This window comes from Budorcas taxicolor, chromosome 21 (genome assembly GCF_023091745.1).
Source record: "Budorcas taxicolor isolate Tak-1 chromosome 21, Takin1.1, whole genome shotgun sequence".
NCBI classification, from domain to species: Eukaryota; Metazoa; Chordata; class Mammalia; order Artiodactyla; family Bovidae; genus Budorcas; species Budorcas taxicolor.
In genome coordinates, this window is record NC_068930.1 from 50,879,865 (window position 1) to 50,898,447 (window position 18,583).

At 40.2% G+C, this 18,583-nt stretch overlaps 1 protein-coding gene across 1 annotated transcript in view; it reads right to left on the reverse strand.

Moving 5' to 3' along the window:
• The window catches only part of SLC25A21 (solute carrier family 25 member 21), a 362,628-nt gene that overhangs the window by 141,298 nt on the left and 202,747 nt on the right, over nt 1-18,583 (reverse strand). The window contains exon 3 of the mRNA XM_052659966.1: nt 10,372-10,455. Within this exon, the coding sequence (XP_052515926.1) occupies nt 10,372-10,455 (84 nt within the window). The remainder of the gene's footprint in view (nt 1-10,371; nt 10,456-18,583) is intronic.

The window sequence follows — 18,583 nt, forward strand, 5'->3', positions numbered from 1 at the left end:
GAGTAGTATTCTAATGAATATATATATATATATATCACATCTTTATTTTTTAAAAAGATTTGCAATATTCTTTCTCCTTACCCTTCCTTTGAAAAATAGTTTTATTGATTTATTTATTCTTGGCTGTGCTGGGTCTTCACTGCTGCATGGGTTTTCTCTAGGTACAGCAAGCGGGGGCTACTCCCTAGTTGCAGTGCTTGCAGGCTGTTCGTTGCAGTGGCTTCTCTTGTCGTGGAGCACGGGCATATGCAGGCGTCAGTAGTTGCGGCTCCTGGGCTCCCTAGCACAGGCTCAGTAGTTGTGCCGCAGGGGCTTGGGTGCTCTGCAGCATGTAGGATCTTCCCAGATCAGGGATCAAACCCATGTCTCCTGCATTGGCAGGTAAATTCTTTACCGCTGAGCCACCAGGGAAGCTCCTCACTTTTTGAAAAATTTTCAAACTTGAATTGCTAAATAGAGTTAAAAATTCTTAGCAGAGGCTTTCAGGGAAAAGCTATTACATATACTGTTGTTGTTCAGTTGCTTAGTCATGTGTGACTCTTTGCGGCCTCATGGAGTGCAGCATGCCAGACTTCCCTGTCCTTCAGTAACTCCCAGAGTTTGCTCAAACTCATGTCCATTGAGTCAGTGATGCCATCCAATCATCCCCTCCTCTGTCATCCCCTTCTCCTCCTGCCTTCAGTCTTTCCCGATGAGTAGGCTCTTTGCATCAGGTAGCGAAAGTATTGGAGCTTCAGCTTCAGCATCAGTTCTTCCAATGAGTATTCAGGGTTGATTTCCTTTAGGATTGGCTGGTTGGATCTCCTTGCAAACCAAGGGACTCTCAAGAGTCGTCTTCAGAACCACAAAGGCATCAGTTCTTCAGTGCTCAGCCTTTTTTATTGTCCAGCTCTCACATCTGTACATGACTACTAGAAAAACCATAGCTTTGACTATAAGGACCTTTTGTAGGCAAAGTAATGTCTCTGCTTTTTAATACGCTGTTGAGATTCGTCATTACATATATACTTTCTGACTAAAATTTTGTGAGTATAATATACTAAATCTTTGACCAATTATATTTAAAAGGAACATGAATCACTAGAAGACAGTAATAGTAGGCCCATGCCTGAATTGAGATCATTACTTTTCTCTTTTTCTAAAACTGGAGAAAGCTTGGAAGAACACAGCAGCTTCAGTCTACTGAACACCACATTCTGGACCTGGGTTGATCACTTATAAGATTTGCCAGAGAGATCTGCTATAGTTTTACTCTCCAAACTGTCACTGGCTGTGTTTTTTCTTGTTTTCCTTTTTTTCTGAGCTAAAGAGGACATTTGTTCTGCCATCATTAAGAAGCCCAGGCAGGCCAGGGCTGAACTCTGACAAGTAGGGGCAAGAGCAATGGGGACCATCTGCTTTCCCTCTCATCACCACTTAAAAACAAGGGAGAAGGGACGTAATATACAGCAGGGTAACTATAATCAACAATATTGTATTGTACACTTGGAAGCTGCTAGGAGAGTAGGTCTTTAATGTTCTCACCATACATAAAAATGGTAATTATGTGAGGTGATGGATGTTTTAACTAGCCTTATTGTGGTGATTAGTTTGCAATAAATGTATGTATCAAACCATCATGTTGTACACTTTAAACTTGTGACAGTTTATATACCAATTATATTTCTCAATAAAGCTAGCAACAAAAGAAAACAAACCAAGGGAGGTCCAGTAGGTACCAGAAAGGGCTGCTTTGGTAAAATAAAAAGGATAGAAGAGAAGGTACTCAAAGGCACCAGGAAACTCATCACAGAAGGCACACTGCACGTCTAGTACCCACCAAAGAGTGAATTCACTTGGGTAAATCAGGCTTGCAAACCCAGTCAACACCCAGTGACCTACACACAACTTATTTACACTATGGATTCTCTGCTTAGGACCCTGGGATATGGTTTGTAATTATTTATCTGAATGAAAATTTTGCATTTGTTAAGTGGCAGTGAGTCCACAGTGATGTGTGACCTCCACTGGATCTGTCATCAGATAAGAGGGACGAGCCTGAGGATCCAGAGACCTGAGGCCAAGAATCACCTGCTCCATGCCAGGCTGGCCGCACTGGGTAGGTGAGCGGGTTTCTGCTGGATGAGAAGTGGGGTCAAAAGGAGAGAGAAAAAGCAGCAGCAACCACTGGGCCTTGTGACATTGGAACTTGGCTGAGGTGGTGAGGACGCTGATTGCTCAGATAACTACAGTTTCTGGTAGTGGGAAGAGTTATCTCCTCCAGTCTCCTGAGAGCTAACGCTTCCCCTCACTTCTATGTGCGAGTGAGAGACAGTTTCCAGACACCATTTTACTTAGAGGGTTTCAATAGGAGCAGGTCTTTCTATTTACAGCGTTACTTTAAAAATCACCTGGCCCTATTAGACTAGGTGAACCACCATATAAAAGGCAGACTCACCTTGACAACAAATTAAGCTAAAGACCTTGGAGTGAGCCCGCCTGTTAAAAGAAAATGTCCAAGTCTTACTCGGTTATTGTTGCTTTCGAGCTGTAGACATCCCGCTTCCTTTGTCTGTGTCACAAGCCACTCATTCCCCTTCTTAATGAAAACAAGAGGGAGTGATTATACCTCCTGGGGCTGTGCCATTTATGCCGTCTGAAAGGCACTTAAACGAGTGGCACATTGTCTCACACATCTGGAGTTTACCAAATTAGCCAATTACGCTGGAGCTCATAAAACGAGGCCTTAAATGTCATTTAACTAGAAAATATTATAATCACCAAGTGGTCTGATTGTAAGATGATACTTGGGGCAACATCAGTGGTTACCAGAAAACAAATCGTGAAACAAAACACAGTTCAAATGCCCCCCAAATGCAACCACATATCTTCTACAGTAATACTTTCTGAGGAATACCATATTTCTGAAGGCACCAGCAATCAACATGTTTCTCATTTGAAACTAAGCATAATCTGACCTCCTTGTTTCCTAGTGATTTGCCTTGGGCAAACCAATGCCCAACAATTTTTCTCATAAGAAAACTAAGGAACAAGCAGAAGGAGAGCAGACTGATGGAAACCCATGAATTCATCAGAAACATGGCGCTCTCTGCAAGAGGTGGCACAATGATTAGATTAAGAGTCTGGAGTGGTCAGAAGTTTGCGGTGCTGTCTCAAAATCGACAGGATTTGGTTGACTGAACATTTACTGGTCTCTCATACTTCACTTGAAGGAAGAGATAAAAACTGCTTTAAATTGCTATGTGATTTGAGGGTAGGAATATCAAAGGTTTTAGAAAAGCTATTTAAAAATTAGAGGTTTACAGCCACTACTTCCACATTGTCTTCATTTAATAAACAACGGAATTTGGTGTTTAGTGAAAGGTGATACAGTGTAATGGAAAAACTATGGTATGTCACTAGTACCTGTTTGACTTTGGGCAAGTTAACTCCTCTGATCAGTTATCTCACACAAAATACAAAAATACATAATGATGCTGAATTGTGTTGAGACTAGTGCTGTGTTGAAATAAAGGTATAAAAAGAGTCCCTAGCACAGTGTCTGGTACACTGAAGAAAATCAACATTATTTTCACATCTTTCTTTACCTATGCCACCAGACTATCTTAAGTTCCGTTTAACTCCCTTTTCTCTTCATGTCAGAAAGAACGGTCACTAGGTGCTTTTGTTAGGGGAACTGCTGACTGAAACTGACTTCCCTGACCAGTTACCATGGTAATATTTGCATGAGTTATCTTACAAAAGAAGGTTCTGGTAAGGAATGTGGAGCTAACAAACAAGCTACCACCAACTGGAAGAATTTGGGAAAGGTTAAAAGGAGAGGGTAGACTCCAGTCCCCATGTCCTACCAACCTCCCAGAATCCTTCTTGTTGGTTTTTTTTTTTTTTATTTTTATTTTTATTTTATTTTTATTTTTTTTTAATTTTAAAATCTTTAATTCTTACATGTGTTCCCAAACATGAACCCCCCTCCCACCTCCCTCCCCATAACATCTCTGTGGGTCATCCCCATGCACCAGCCCCAAGCATGCTGTATCCTGCATCAGACATAGACTAGCGATTCAATTCTTACATGATAGTATACATGATAGAATGCCACTCTCCCATATCATCCCACCCTCTCCCTCTCCCTCTGAGTCCAAAAGTCCGTTATAGACAGCTGCGTCTTTTTCCTGTCTTGCATACAGGGTCGTCATTGCCATCTTTCTAAATTCCGTATATATGTGTTAGTATGCTGTATTGGTGTTTTTCTTTCTGGCTTACTTCACTCTGTATAATCGGCTCCAGTTTCGTCCATCTCATCAGAACTGATTCAAATGAATTCTTTTTAACGGCTGAGTAATACTCCATTGTGTATATGTACCACAGCTTTCTTATCCATTCATCTGCTGATGGACATCTAGGTTGTTTCCATGTCCTGGCTATTATAAACAGTGCTGCGATGAACATTGGGGTACATGTGTCTCTTTCAATTCTGGTTTCCTCGGTGTGTATGCCCAGCAGTGGGATTGCTGGGTCATAAGGGAGTTCTATTTGCAATTTTTTAAGGAATCTCCACACTGTTCTCCATAGTGGCTGTACTAGTTTGCATTCCCACCAACAGTGTAGGAGGGTTCCCTTTTCTCCACACCCTCTCCAGCATTTATTGCTTGCAGATTTTTGGATCGCAGCCATTCTGACTGGTGTGAAGTGGTACCTCATTGTGGTTTTGATTTGCATTTCTCTGATAATGAGTGATGTTGAGCATCTTTTCATGTGTTTGTTAGCCATCCGTATGTCTTCTTTGGAGATGTGTCTATTTAGTTCTTTGGCCCATTTTTTGATTGGGTCATTTATTTTTCTGGAATTGAGCTGCATAAGTTGCTTGTATATTTTTGAGATTAGTTGTTTGTCAGTTGCTTCATTCAAGTGATGCACATGCCACCAAGAGTGACCCTGAGTCACAGTGATTGGCCAGAGACAAACCAAACACTAACCTGATTACCATAAAACCTGAGACCGTGAGCCACGTGGAAGAGCAGTTCCCTTAGGTTCCCTGACCCTGCTGCGCTCCACCCCAGTGCCCCTTCCCAATAAAGTCTCTTGCTTGGTCAGCAATGCATCTCTTCGGACAATTCATTTCAGGGTGTTAGACAAGAGCCCACTCTCAGGCCTTGGAAGTAGTCCCCCTTTCCTGCAATACTTTCAGAGAAGAGTGAGGAGGTAGGTAGTCCTGTTTTTTTTTTTTTTTTTAAGCAAAATTTAGAATCCCTTCACCTATCTGGAAACATCTCAATCATTCTCTTTAGAGGAATGACAAGTACAGCAAAGACTAGAAGAACTCTCATGAGATACTTTGAAACAAAAGGAAATTAGGTATGATGCCTTGACGCATGGTAAATAGAGATACCAGCTACTCTTTTCCAGGGGAATTTACAAAATGAAGATTATTGGTTTTGAAGGCACCTAATCAAGTAGGCTAAATCTTTGTGTCTTCTGGGCTCATGATTATAGTAGATGGACCTGTTAGTATATTTTGCCAAACCAGAGAAAGATGAAAAATCATGGTGAAGATGGAGGTGCTCTCAATAGTGACAAATTCCTTTCCTGTGAGTTTTCTACAATGATGGCCTTTTTGGTAAAATCTAAGTAAAAACCTAGACAGCATATTAAAAAGGAGAGACATTACTTTGCCAACAAAGGTCCGTCTAGTCAAAGCTATGGTTTTCCCAGTGGTCATGTATGGATGTGCGAGTCAGATCATAAAGAAGGCTGAGCATTGAAGAACTGATGCTTTTGACTGTGGGGTTGGAGAAGACTCTTGAGAGTCCCTTGGACTGCAAGGAGATCCAACCAGTCAATCCTACAGTAAATCTATCATGAATATTCATTGGAAGGACTAATGCTGAAGCTGAAGCTCCAATACTTTGGCCACCTGATGGAAAGAACTGACTCATTGGAAAAGACCCTGATGCTGGGAAAGACTGAAGGCAAGGAGAAGGGGACGACAGAGCATGAGATGATTGGGTGGCATCATCGACTAAACGGATAAGAATTTGAGCAGACTCTAAGAGTTGGTGAAGGACAGGAAGCCTGGTGTGCTGCAATCCATGCGGTTGCAAAGAGTCGGACTTGACTGAGTGATTGAACTGAAGTGAATACGATGCTTCCACATAACAGAAATTCTTACTTAGAATTTGGAAGGCTTTTCAAAAGAAAACAAATTAACTTCACCTCTGTAAAACTGGGTTGAAAAACTATGCCTTTAATAGTAGCACAGTGTATTTATACTTTAAAAAAATCTTAGAAGCAGTAAAGGGATCCAGATCCATGTGATTTAGATTTAGCTATTGTCTCGTAGAAATGTGAATTTTTTGGTCTGAGAGGTGGGGAACTGCATCTCTAAGAATGGTGACAAGCACCAATTCACTTTCTCAGAGTGGAGAAATGGAAGACTGCAGATTCTAAGTGCATTAACAGACTTTAATGTTTTTAAACAACAGAAAAGGACTAGCTTTCAAAACTTCTAAGTTGCAGGGGCTGGGGTGAGGGGTTAGATAAGAAGAACGAAGAGAGATGAATTCTCCTAATTGTATAAACAGTCAAATTGACTAGCACTAGCCTCTCTGTAGGCCACAGACCAAACTGGCCTCTATGTACCTGAGTGAAAAAATCATCTTTGAAAGCAGAGTGTACTCTAAGAGCTAACTGAGAAAATAAAAAAGAACTGTTTTACTAGGGAAAAAAATCAACACAGCATGCGTTAAAAGGTTTTCTTTTTTCTTTCTTTTTTAAACTTAAAGCTATGACATGCTCTTTCTCTGTATCAAAAAGCAGCTTTTTCTTTTGTATTTTTACAAATATTTCCATCTTTAAGACAAGAGCTTTCTGACTTTTGCTAACACTGTGTCCAGATCTAAAGGATTACAGAAAGAATGTCAATTTGCTTTAGAAGCAATTAAACCTACAGTTGAAGGAAAAGGCCAATTTTACTATGCAAGGACCACACATACTGTATGTTTGTTATATTACTTGATATCAAAGCAGAAACATCCAATTCTTCCTAAAACACACTTGAAATGAAGAGTCTGGCTATGGAATTCCCACATCCAATTCAGAGATATCTGTTACAGTTTACAGAACTGGTAATGCTGACATTATTGTTTTACAGGAAAGAGATACTTTTACTGACTATATAATACACTATGGTTTCTTTAAATTTATATATATTTATTGGGTAAAATGAACATGATTTTGATCCTAATCACCATAAATGCAGGCATATTATCAATGACAGGTACCACATCACCAGAGGAACAGCAAGAATTTGCTGATTCTCTGTCATTGCTGCTGCTGCTGCTGCTGCTGCTGCTAAGGCGCGTCAGTCGTGTCCAAGACTGTGCGACCCTATAGACGGCAGCCCACCAGGCTCCCCCGTCCCTGGGATTCTCCAGGCAAGAACACTGGAGTGGGTTGCCATTTCCTTCTCCAATGCATGAAAGTGAAAAGTGAAAGTGAAATTGCTCAGTCATGTCCAACCCTTAGTGACCCCATGGACTGCAGCCCACCAGGCTCCTCCATCCATGGGATTTTCCAGGCAAGAGTACTGGAGTAGGGTGCCATTGCCTTCGCCCTCTCTGTCATTAGATGACCTCAAAATATTTAACAAGCCTTCATCGCTTCAGAGGAAGTGGTCAGTAGCAAGAATTATCATCTTTCTTCTTCATTTTGCATCATCATGATGTTGGTGTGATGGCTTTCATTCATTTGTTCAACATACCTTTACCGAATATCTCTACTTAGTGCCAAACACGGGCCTAGGGAATAGGAGGGAAGTGAGACATGGCCATTAGCGAAATGTATTCTTAGGGTGGGAGAAAAGAGATAGGAAAAAAGCTCAGTAAACTAGGGTGGTGCCTGCAATATAACAGACCTGTGCATGGGGAATGAGCCTGGAGAAGAAGGGAGGCCATCCTAGGAAGGGCTTTGTACACCTAATAAGAAGCTTAGACTTTACCCTGCAGGCTATGTTTTTACATATTCCTGAAATACTCTAAAAATAAAATAACTAAAATAGTATGGTACTTGCATAGAGATAGAGATATTAATGAAACAGAACAGAAAATGGAGAAACCAAATAGAAAATTTAACTGATAAATACATGCAAATTTAATTAAACAAACTAGCATTTCTAATTAGTGAATAAGGAATAGAATTTTTAACCAGTGGCATTTGGACAGTTGACTAACCATTTGAAGATAAAATTTGATTCCTATATGCCACACTGCACATTAAAAACAAATCTCAGATAGATTAAAGATTCAAATGTAAATGTTTATGATCTTGGGGTTTGAGGATGTCCTTTTTTAATGTGCCATCAGATATCACAAAGGAAAACAGATCTAATCACAAAATCACAAACTTCAAAGATCACAAACTTCTGGAAGGTTTAAGATATTATAGTTGTAAGACAAAGAGCAAGTTAGGAGAAATATTTGTAATTTATGTAATAGTTAAATAAATTAATAAAAATTAATAAAAATATCTAACCTAAGAGAAATGGGCAAAGGACACAAATATGCAATTCATGGAAAAAAATGACCATGATATAAAAGTATGCTTGACCCCAGTTACCATCAATGGAATTTTATTATGACAGTTTTCTTTTTTACCTGTTAGATTATAAACAGGAGATGCACATGAGTAACATATATCAAATAATGGTTGATATGGTCCAGTGTTTGAGAGAGTGTGGAGAAGTGAAAACTCTCAAATCCTAAGTCAGTACATACATTTGGAAGATAATTTGGCAACATATGTGATATAAGGTGTGCATCTCATTTGATAAGTCCATAGCTAGCAACTTTTAAAAACAGAAATTAAAAAAGTGAAAAAATAGTATAAGAATATATACTGTACTGTTTAATAGTAAAAATCTGGAAACAACCTAGTGGGCCACCAAAGGGGATTAATTTAACAAGCTGCAGTATGTAGATAAATAATTTACTATGCTGTTGTTCAAAAGAACATGCTGGCGTGGAACATCAATGACATATGTTTAACTGAAATGAACAATTAGCAAAACAGTATACCCAGTAAATTCTGCTAAGAAAGATAGTGAACTACAAAGGTTAGGAACATGGGCTTTGGGGAAAAGTTGACTTGATTTGAGTCCAAGATTCATAATTTACCAGATACATGAAAATTAACTTTTCTGAATCTTGGTTTCTTCATCCATCTAACTTGAATGGATGCTCACCGAACCTACCTCAAAGAGCTATATGGAAAATTCCTAGTGCATAGTAAAGGCTAAATATATACTAGTTGTTATTATTACTGTTGGAGAAGGCAATGGCACCCCACTCCTGTACTCTTGCCTGGAAAATCCCATGGACGGAGGAGCCTGGTAGGCTGCAGTCCATGGGGTCCCTAAGAGTCAGGCACGACTGAGTGACTTCACTTTCACTTTTCACTTTTTCATGTTTTGGAGAAGGAAGCGGCAACCCACTCCAGTGTTCTTGCCTGGAGAATCCCAGGGACGGGGGAGCCTGGTGGGCTGCCGTCTATGGGGTCGCACAGAGCTGGACACGACTGAAGCAACTTAGCAGCAGCAGCATTATTACTGTTATCATTTTGGTATAATTATTATTGTCAACCAATTCTCTTATGAAAACAACTTCAAAACGCAAATCTAAAATCCTTTGTAAAATTATTTATGCTTGATAGAATCTTTAACTGAATCTATACATCAAAGACAATTTTAGTTTATGTAACAAAAATATTCTATTTATCTGATCATCTAATAGACAGGATGATGAACTTGACACATCAGTTTTTGACAACAGTACATTTTGATAGAATATTCATAAACCAGAATGCAAATAAGGAACACATTTGGGCATTATATTTAAAAAACAAAATAAACAACAATCACATTTAGACATTTCCAGTTATAAGAACTTTGAAAAGCTTTAACAGCACAAATTAAAAATTGTCCTATAGTCATCAAATTATTTTTAATAAAGCATATTATTAATATCCTTTTTGAGGTAGTTATCATGTATGCGTGAATGCTGAGTCACTTCAATCATGTTCGACTCTCTGTGACCCCATGACTGTAGCCCCTCAGGCTCCTCGGTCCATGGGATTCTCCAGGCAAGAATACTGGAGTGGGTTGCCATGCCCTCCTCCAGGGAGTTTCTATCATATGCATATTTAATTTTCAACTGTATTATCAGAAAAAATATGCACAAAAATAGAAAAACACCCTTTTCAATATTTTTCCCTACTAAGACTAGGAAAAGAAATCATTCAAAATGAGAAAATGTGTTATGTAGTAATATATTAAAATGCCTACATCAACACACAGATTGTGTGAAGAACCATACATACCCTTCCGTGCGGAAAATCATTCGAAAGCTGTCTCCTAAGCTTTTATAACTGTTTGGATCAGTTGCACATCTCTGAATCTGGAACCTAGAAACAAAATCAAACAAACAAAAAAATCCAAGTTAAAGATTTCGCCAAATGGCTTTTCTCATTTTTCAAAGTCTTAGGAGACTCAGCCTTTTCAGATTAACCTAAAATATTCTGGCTTTTGCTATAGATTTTACTGATTTATTTGCCTTATATAATCTTTACCTTATTTTTGTAGCCTTTAAAATTATGATATTTCTCCGTGCTTTATTAGAACTGCAAAAAGTGTGTTTTTCCATCTGTTTCTTAGGCAGATGCACCCTGAGGCATTTATGCTTTTTTCTTTTGTGAAAACCACATGCATATGTCATAGATTGTTTTAATGTATAATTCAGAAATCTGAAGATGCATATGAAACAAATAAGTAGCTCTATTTCTTATCTTAATTTGTGCTCTTTGATGGTAATTTAATACAAAGGTTAAAAATACAGAGCAGCTAATATGGCCTAACTTTGATCCTGATGATGAATTCGGAATTCATTCTGGCAGACAGGAGCTCTTGTTTGGAGCAAGAGTTCAGGGCATACCGTGATACCATTTACTATCACGACTTCATAATGGAGCAGAGTTGATCATTAGGAGTAGTTCAGATTGCCTGGACTTGCACAGAACCACAGTACTCCACATGTAGCATGTGTGCTTAAACAAAACTCTTTTTTTTCTTCTTCTTTTTGGGTATGATCGTGCATCTCAGAATTCTAACCTTCAAAATGTGAAAGTTTCCAGTATGAAGGTCTTAACTTATTATTTTTTATCTTACCTGGGGGTTTGTGTTTAATGAGATTTATGACAAGTGCTCTCATTTCCCTACATCCTGGCTCTTTACTTTTGTTTTTTTTTTTCAGTCTGCCTACCCCTTGTGTTTAACTTTCTTGTCCCAACTCTAAGGTAAGGCCCTTCCCCCTTCTGTACATCCCTCCACAATCTTAGCAAGCCTTTAAAAATAGAAGTTCTCAGATATACCTCTAATAGTGTCTACTCTGAGATGCTTTCCTCAGATTGTTGGATTTATGATATGATCACAACTTCTACCTCTGAGAGTGATTTATTTTATAGTTCTAGGCCCCCAGGAATTAAGCTGAAAACTAACACATATATCACAGAAAAGAGAGACTATTTTGCTTTGTTTGAAGTGGTTGGAAAGAACAGTATATGATAAGACTGGCAAGTGAGGCTGGATTACATTTAACTTTGTAAAGTGGAGAGTTGCTGAACACGATTGTGCAGGACAGTTGCCATCCTAGAATGAGGGAATTGATTCTTCTAGTTCAGTTCAGTTCAGTTCAGTTCAGTTGCTCAGTTGTGTCCAACTCTTTGCGACCCCATGAATCGCAGCACAACAGGCCTCCCTGTCCATAACCAACTCCCGGAGTTCACTCAAACTCATGTCCATCGAGTCGGTGATGCCATCCAGCCATCTCATCCTCTGTCATCCCCTTCTCCTCCTGCCCCCAATCCCTCCCAGCATCAGAGTCTTTTCCAGTGAGTCAACTCTTCGCATGAGGTGGCCAAAGTACTGGAGTTTCAGCGTTAGCATCAGTCCTTCCAATGAACACCCAGGACTGATCTCCTTCAGAATGGACTGGTTGGACCTCCTTGCAGTCCAAGGGACACTCAAGAGTCTTCTCCAACACCACGGTTCAAAAGCATCAATTCTTTGGCGCTCAGCTTTCTTCAGTAGATTACTTGAAACATACAAATTCCTAATAAAATATTTATTGTCTGATTGGGTGGATTAGAATGGGAGTATGGAGGGCAGAACAATGATGAAGGCAATTATGACAGTCTGGGTGAAGATAATGATGCCAGAATATGAATGGAGGTTAAGAGAAATGTCATAAAAAAGGTGAGCTTGCTGGGTAATCCTTTTTCTCTTTAAATCAAACTGTTTTTTTTTTTTTAAATGATACATTTAACATGATCCTCTCTTGATCCTCATCAACTCAGAAAGCAATAATAGTAAGTCCTAGATTTAGTATTGCTGAAGTTTGCACCCCTGTGTACTCATTCACTCTGCTGCGCCCAACTCTTTCTGACCCCAGAGATTTGTGTGTGCTCATTCACTCAGTTGTGTCTGACTGTTTCTGACCCCACGGACTGTAGCCTGCCAGGCTCCTTCCTCTGTCCATGGAATTTCCCAGGCAACAATACTGGAGCAGGTTTCCAGTTTTCTTCTCCAGGGGATCTTCCTGACCCAGGGATGGAACCCATGCCTCCTGCATTGGCAGGTGAATTCTTTATCACTGAGCCACCTGGGAAGCCCCGAAGTTCATTAACCTTTGTCAAATTCCTTTCTAGATGCTTTTCTCCCAAATTACCAAGTATTTTTTTTTAAATATTTGCCATATGAAATAATATGGTATGGATTTTACAAAAACCCAGGGAATTATCCTCACTCTTGAGAAGCACAATAAATAAATGAGAAAAAACAACTGATAATATAAGGAAAACTATCCAAAATGTCAAGTACCATCAGCATAAGTTGCCCAGGTGTTCATCAGAGGGAGCAATTACTGCTTTCTGCAGAGTCAGGAAGGATCTGAGGAAGCAGAAGGGATTGAAGCTGCTCCTGTAGGATTCAGAGAGGCAAAAAGAGTAAGAAAGAGGAAGCATTCCAGTGAGGAAATAAGAGAGGAAAAGACGGCCTCTTAAGAGGTGTGAAGGAAAAGATCTCCTACCACGACAACCTCCTGCATATCCTTTAGGATGGATGTTTCAGCACCCTGCTGGTAGCATTCAGCTGCCCAGGGTGGGTGGAGACCTGAGCAGGTTAGAGGATGGTGTTTATGAGATCAAGTCAGCAACCAATATAGAGCATTTGGCTTTTTCCTGCTCCTCAGCATTTCAGCTAACTCTGTGGCCATCTCACAGTCACGTGACTGGTCCTAGAAGGAACTGTGAGGCAGCAGAAGGACCAAAGTAACTGAAACCTAATGGCAAAAAAATCGACCTTAGCTCCTCTCTTACTGATGGGGTTAGAGATATCAGCTTTGTCTATGATGTCTGCGGGTTCCAGTAATACCAAGGTGGGTCCTCTCTTAGCTCATGCAAAAATAAAACACAGGGTACAATTATATCTTAATTAATTAGTTATCTAACTTGGCTATTGGAAGTTTAGTATTTCACTCACTGGTTTCAATTTCTTTCTTTTTTCAATATCCAAACAGATATTTCCAATACACTATTCTCAGTTAATGAATTCTTGAATACTTACTATTAGGTACTCCACTATTTGGGACATTTTGAAGAAAATTAGACATAATCCTGCCCTTTAGAAGCTTATAGTTAAGTGAAGGAGATATACAAATAGATGATTACCGTATGCAAGGAATAATGTTTAGGAATATATTTCGGAGTATCACATGTCAGCCAATGAGTTTTGCTAGTGCTGAATAAACACTATTATTACTCTTAGGAGAGATGATCTCCCATCTGCGGCCAACTGAAAATATTATAGCACTACACAGAAACAGTGGAGGGAAAAGGGAAAATGAGGAATATATATTCGGGCTAAATATATGTGATTAAACTTTGTGTGTTTGTGTGTCTTAGTCACTCAGTCATGTCCGACTCTTTGCGACCCCACAGATTGTAGCCTGCCAGGCTTCTCTGTCCATGGGATTCTCCAGGCAAGAATACTGGAGTGGACTGCCATTCTCTTCTCCAGAGGATCTTCCTGACCTAGGGATTTAACCCTGGTCTCCTGCATTGCAGGCAGATTCTTTATCAGTTGAGCTACAGGGAAGTCCTGTGATTAAACTTTATCCTCCCACTTCAAAACTGGCAGCAAGGACAGTTGGTGGAATCTTTGAGGAGTGTTCCATTTAGAAGCTATCTGTCTGATGAGTGATGCTGTGATCATTACAAACAGGAGTGGCAACATCAAAACAGTATCGCATGAGGAGGAGAGTCCACAGGCTATGTTGTAGACCAGTGCAAAAGGATGGGCAGACATGGTAAACACTAATTCTTCCATCAAACCTCCCACCATTCCTTACTCTCCTGAAGCAGCTGAAGGTCCCATTAAGCAGGCTAGGGCAAGTACAGCTGTCTCTTCTACTGCACATCTCACATAGTGGCAAGTCTACTCTCTGCAGAGAAGGTCCACGCTGCATTTAGTTCCACTACACATGACTTATTCTGATCACAGAGTTATCAGTTCTTCTAAGGAATCTGTTTCAAGTCGATATAATTACAGTGCATTTTGGCCAATCATGTAAAATAGCAATTTCCTTCTTCCTCTCCATTACATTTCAGCAACTTAAAAGGTTTCTCTCTTGGATTGAGGCTTTACATCAGCATTTTCCAAGCTGCGTTCTGTGCTAACAAATTCTCTCTATGCTCGGGGAGACAATTTTCCAGTTACGTAATACAACTCTTTGTAAAATTACAAAGGCAAAGCCACACTACTCCTGATTGTGTTTAGAAGAAAAGATTGGACTTTCCCATTGTCCTAATAAAAGCAGCTTAGACACATCTGGAATCTCCATTTGAGTAACGTCTTTTTATTAGAATGAAAACTTGCTGCCAAATGGGCAAATTGGACAATGGAGTAATACTTAAGAAATATTCAGTGCCTAATATCAGATCAGAATGAAACACAGGGAAAGGAGTGTGGCTCAGACCTTATGCTCCATTGCCCAGAAGTCAGCGGTCTCATGCGGTGTGGGGCCAGAGAGCCTGGTATTGCACTCTCTTAGAGTTGGGAGGAAACAGCCGTACCATCTCCTGCACCATAGATGTTAGTATGAAGCAAGTTATTGTTGTAGTTTCCACAGGGCAAGGAAGAGATGCTCCATGTTCATAAGCAAGTGTATAAGCATATTTTTAAAAGCCAAAGAATGTTCTCACTCACTAAAGTATTTTTCTTTAAACTGGACAAGAACTATTACTGCAGTATTTCCCCTAACTTACTGGTGGACTTAGTCAGTGATACCAAAGTCTGTTGCTGATTCTTAGCATGGTTAGAAATGCTGCTTTAGGCATTCAGTTTGTCTGAGCACTTTCTAAGATACCACAAGAAAGATATGTCTTGAGAAATACAACAATTTTGCTGCCTTAGAAGCTGTAGAATGAATTCTTTGAAAATTCCTAAATGTCAAACTTATACAATGCCTTTATTTCTAAAGTAAATTTTATATCTATCATCTTCATCTACTGTTGGCTGACAGTGTCTATACTGAAAAGTGGAGGCTTCAGGGCACACACACACACAGAGGCACATAAATATATGTGTATATACATGTATATGTGATCTATATGCTTATATGAATGGTGGCAATTGAGTTGCCAAAAGTCAGATTAGGGTAGGTGATAAGACTTGCTCTGAAGATATATTTGCATAGCACATACCTTGCATTTAGTTAGATTGCATGATTATTTGTGGTGCTTTAGGGCTGGGAAAAGGAAAGATATAAGCATCTGAATGCAGAGTTCCAAAGAATAGCAAGAAGAGATAAGAAAGCCTTCTTCAGCAATCAATGCAAAGAAATAGAGGAAAAGAACAGAATGGCAAAGACTAGAGATCTCTTCAAGAAAATTAGAGATACCAAGGGAATAATTCATGCAAAGATGGGCTCGATAAAGGACAGAAATGGTATGGACCTAACAGAAGCAGAAGATATTAAGAACAGGTGGCAAGAATATACAGAAAAACTGTACAAAAAAGATCTTCACGACCCAGATAATCATGATGGTGTGATCACTCATCTAGAGCCAGACATCCTGGAATGTGAAGTCATGTGGGCCTTAGAAAGCATCACTATGAACAAAGCTAGTGGAAGTGATGGAATTCCAGTTGAGCTATTTCAAATCCTGAAAGATGATGCTGTGAAAGTGCTGCACTCAATATGCCAGCAAATTTGGAAAACTCAGCAGTGGCCACAGGACTGGAAAAGGTCAGTTTTCATTCCAATCCCAAAGAAAGGCAATGCCAAAGAATGCTCAAACTACCACACAATTGCACTCATCTCACATGCTAGTAAAGTAATGCTCAAAATTCTCCAAGCCAGGTTTCAGCAATACGTGAACTGTGAACTTCCTGATGTTCAAGCTGGTTTTCGAAAAGGCAGAGGAACCAGAGATCAAATTGCCAACATCCGCTGGATCATGGAAAAAGCAAGAGAGTTCCAGAAAAACATCTATTTCTGCTTTATTGACTATGCCAAAGCCTTTGACTGTGTGGATCACAATAAACGGTGGAAAATTCTGAAAGAGATGGGAATACTAGACCACCTGACCTGCCTCTTGAGAAATCTGTATGCAGGTCAGGAAGCAACAGTTAGAACTGGACATGGAACAATAGACTGGTTCCAAATAGGAAAAGGAGTGTGTCAAGGCTGTATATTGTCACCCTGCTTACTTATCTTATATGCAGAGTACATCATGAGAAACGCTGGACTGGAAGAAACACAAGCTGGAATCAAGATTGTCAGGAGAAATATCAATAACCTCAGATACACAGATGACACCACCCTTATGGCAGAAGGTGAAGAGGAACTAAAAAGCCTCTTGACGAAAGTGAAAGTGGAGAGTGAAAAATTTGGCTTAAAGCTGAACATTCAGAAAACTAAGATCATGGCTTCTGGTCCCATCACTTCATGGGAAATAGATGGGGAAACAGTGGAAACAGTGTCAGACGTTATTTTTCTGGGCTCCAAAATCACTGCAGATGGTGACTGCAGCCATGAAATTAAAAGACGCTTACTCCTTGGAAGAAAAGTTATGACCTAGATAGTATATTCAAAAGCAGAGACATTACTTTGCTGACTAAGGTCCGTCTAGTCAAGGCTATGGTTTTTCGTGTAGTCATGTATGGATGTGAGAGTTGGACTGTGAAGAAGGCTGAGTGCCAAAGAATTGATGCTTTTGAACTGTGGTGTTGGAGAAGACTCTTGAGAGTCCCTTGGACTGCAAGGAGATCCAACCAGTCCATCCTAAAGGAGATCAGCCCTGGAATTTCTTTGGAAGGAATGATGCTAAAGCTGAAACTCCAGTACTTTGGCCACCTCATGCAAAGAGCTGACTCATTGGAAAAGACTCTGATGCTGGGAGGGATTGGGGGTAGGAGGAAAAGGGGACGACCGAGGATAAGATGGCTGGATGGCATCACTGACTCAATGGACGTGAGTCTGAGTGAACTCTGGGAGTTGGTGATGAACAGGGAGGCCTGGCGTGCTGCGATTCATGGGGTCGCAAAGAGTCGGACATGATTGAGCAACTGAACTGAACTGAACTGAGGGCTGGGAAACAAAGAGAATTTGGAAGTTGGGCAAAAGCCATCCTAACTCATCTCTTTTGCACTGCCACCAGTCCTAAGCACAGCAGTGAGAAAGGTGGGTTTTATTTTTAGCATCATCTCCAGATCCTTTTCTGGTCCAGGAATATCCTAATGCTCTCTCCTACCTTGCTCTTAGAAGAGCATTCACACCATTGATTTATCCTTATTGTGTCTTTTTGGGTTTCCCAGGTGGCTCAGTGGGTAAAGACTCCACCTGCAATGCAGGAGACGCAAGAGATGCAGGCTCAATCCCTGGGTCAGGAAGATCCCATGGAGGAGGATATGGCAACCCACTCCAGTATTCTTGCCAAGAAAATCCCATGGACAGAGGAGCCTAGTGGGCTACAATCCATGGGGTCTTAAAGAGTCAGACACAACCAAAGTGACTGAGCAGACATACATTGTGGTTTTTAATTTGATATGCTCTCTTCCAGAACTTGTCCCCTGTTACAGGGATTTTGGGTCTCAAGGAAGAGGCAGAAAGATTCGGTTTTGTTTAGGGTGAGGATGCATGGGTACCTTCACCACCAGAGACAGCCCCTAGTGGTTCTTGTCTCCCTGAGTGGACTTTTATGCTATCATCATGCACTGCTCCGTAAAAACTACACCTTTGTGTTAAAGGAGGTGAGGTACTTGGAAAACTGAGACACTGTCTAGGAAACACTAGTTTTGCTTCCAGTGCTGCCGCCAAAAAATAGTGTAAACTGGTGAGAACTATAATCGAATCCCTCCTTACCTTTCTCGGTGGTAAAATGGCACCACAGACACTAGAGGACACTTGACTTTGAAGGGACAGTGACATACTGACTTAACATTGGACTTTGTTAGCCATAAGAGATAAGAAACATT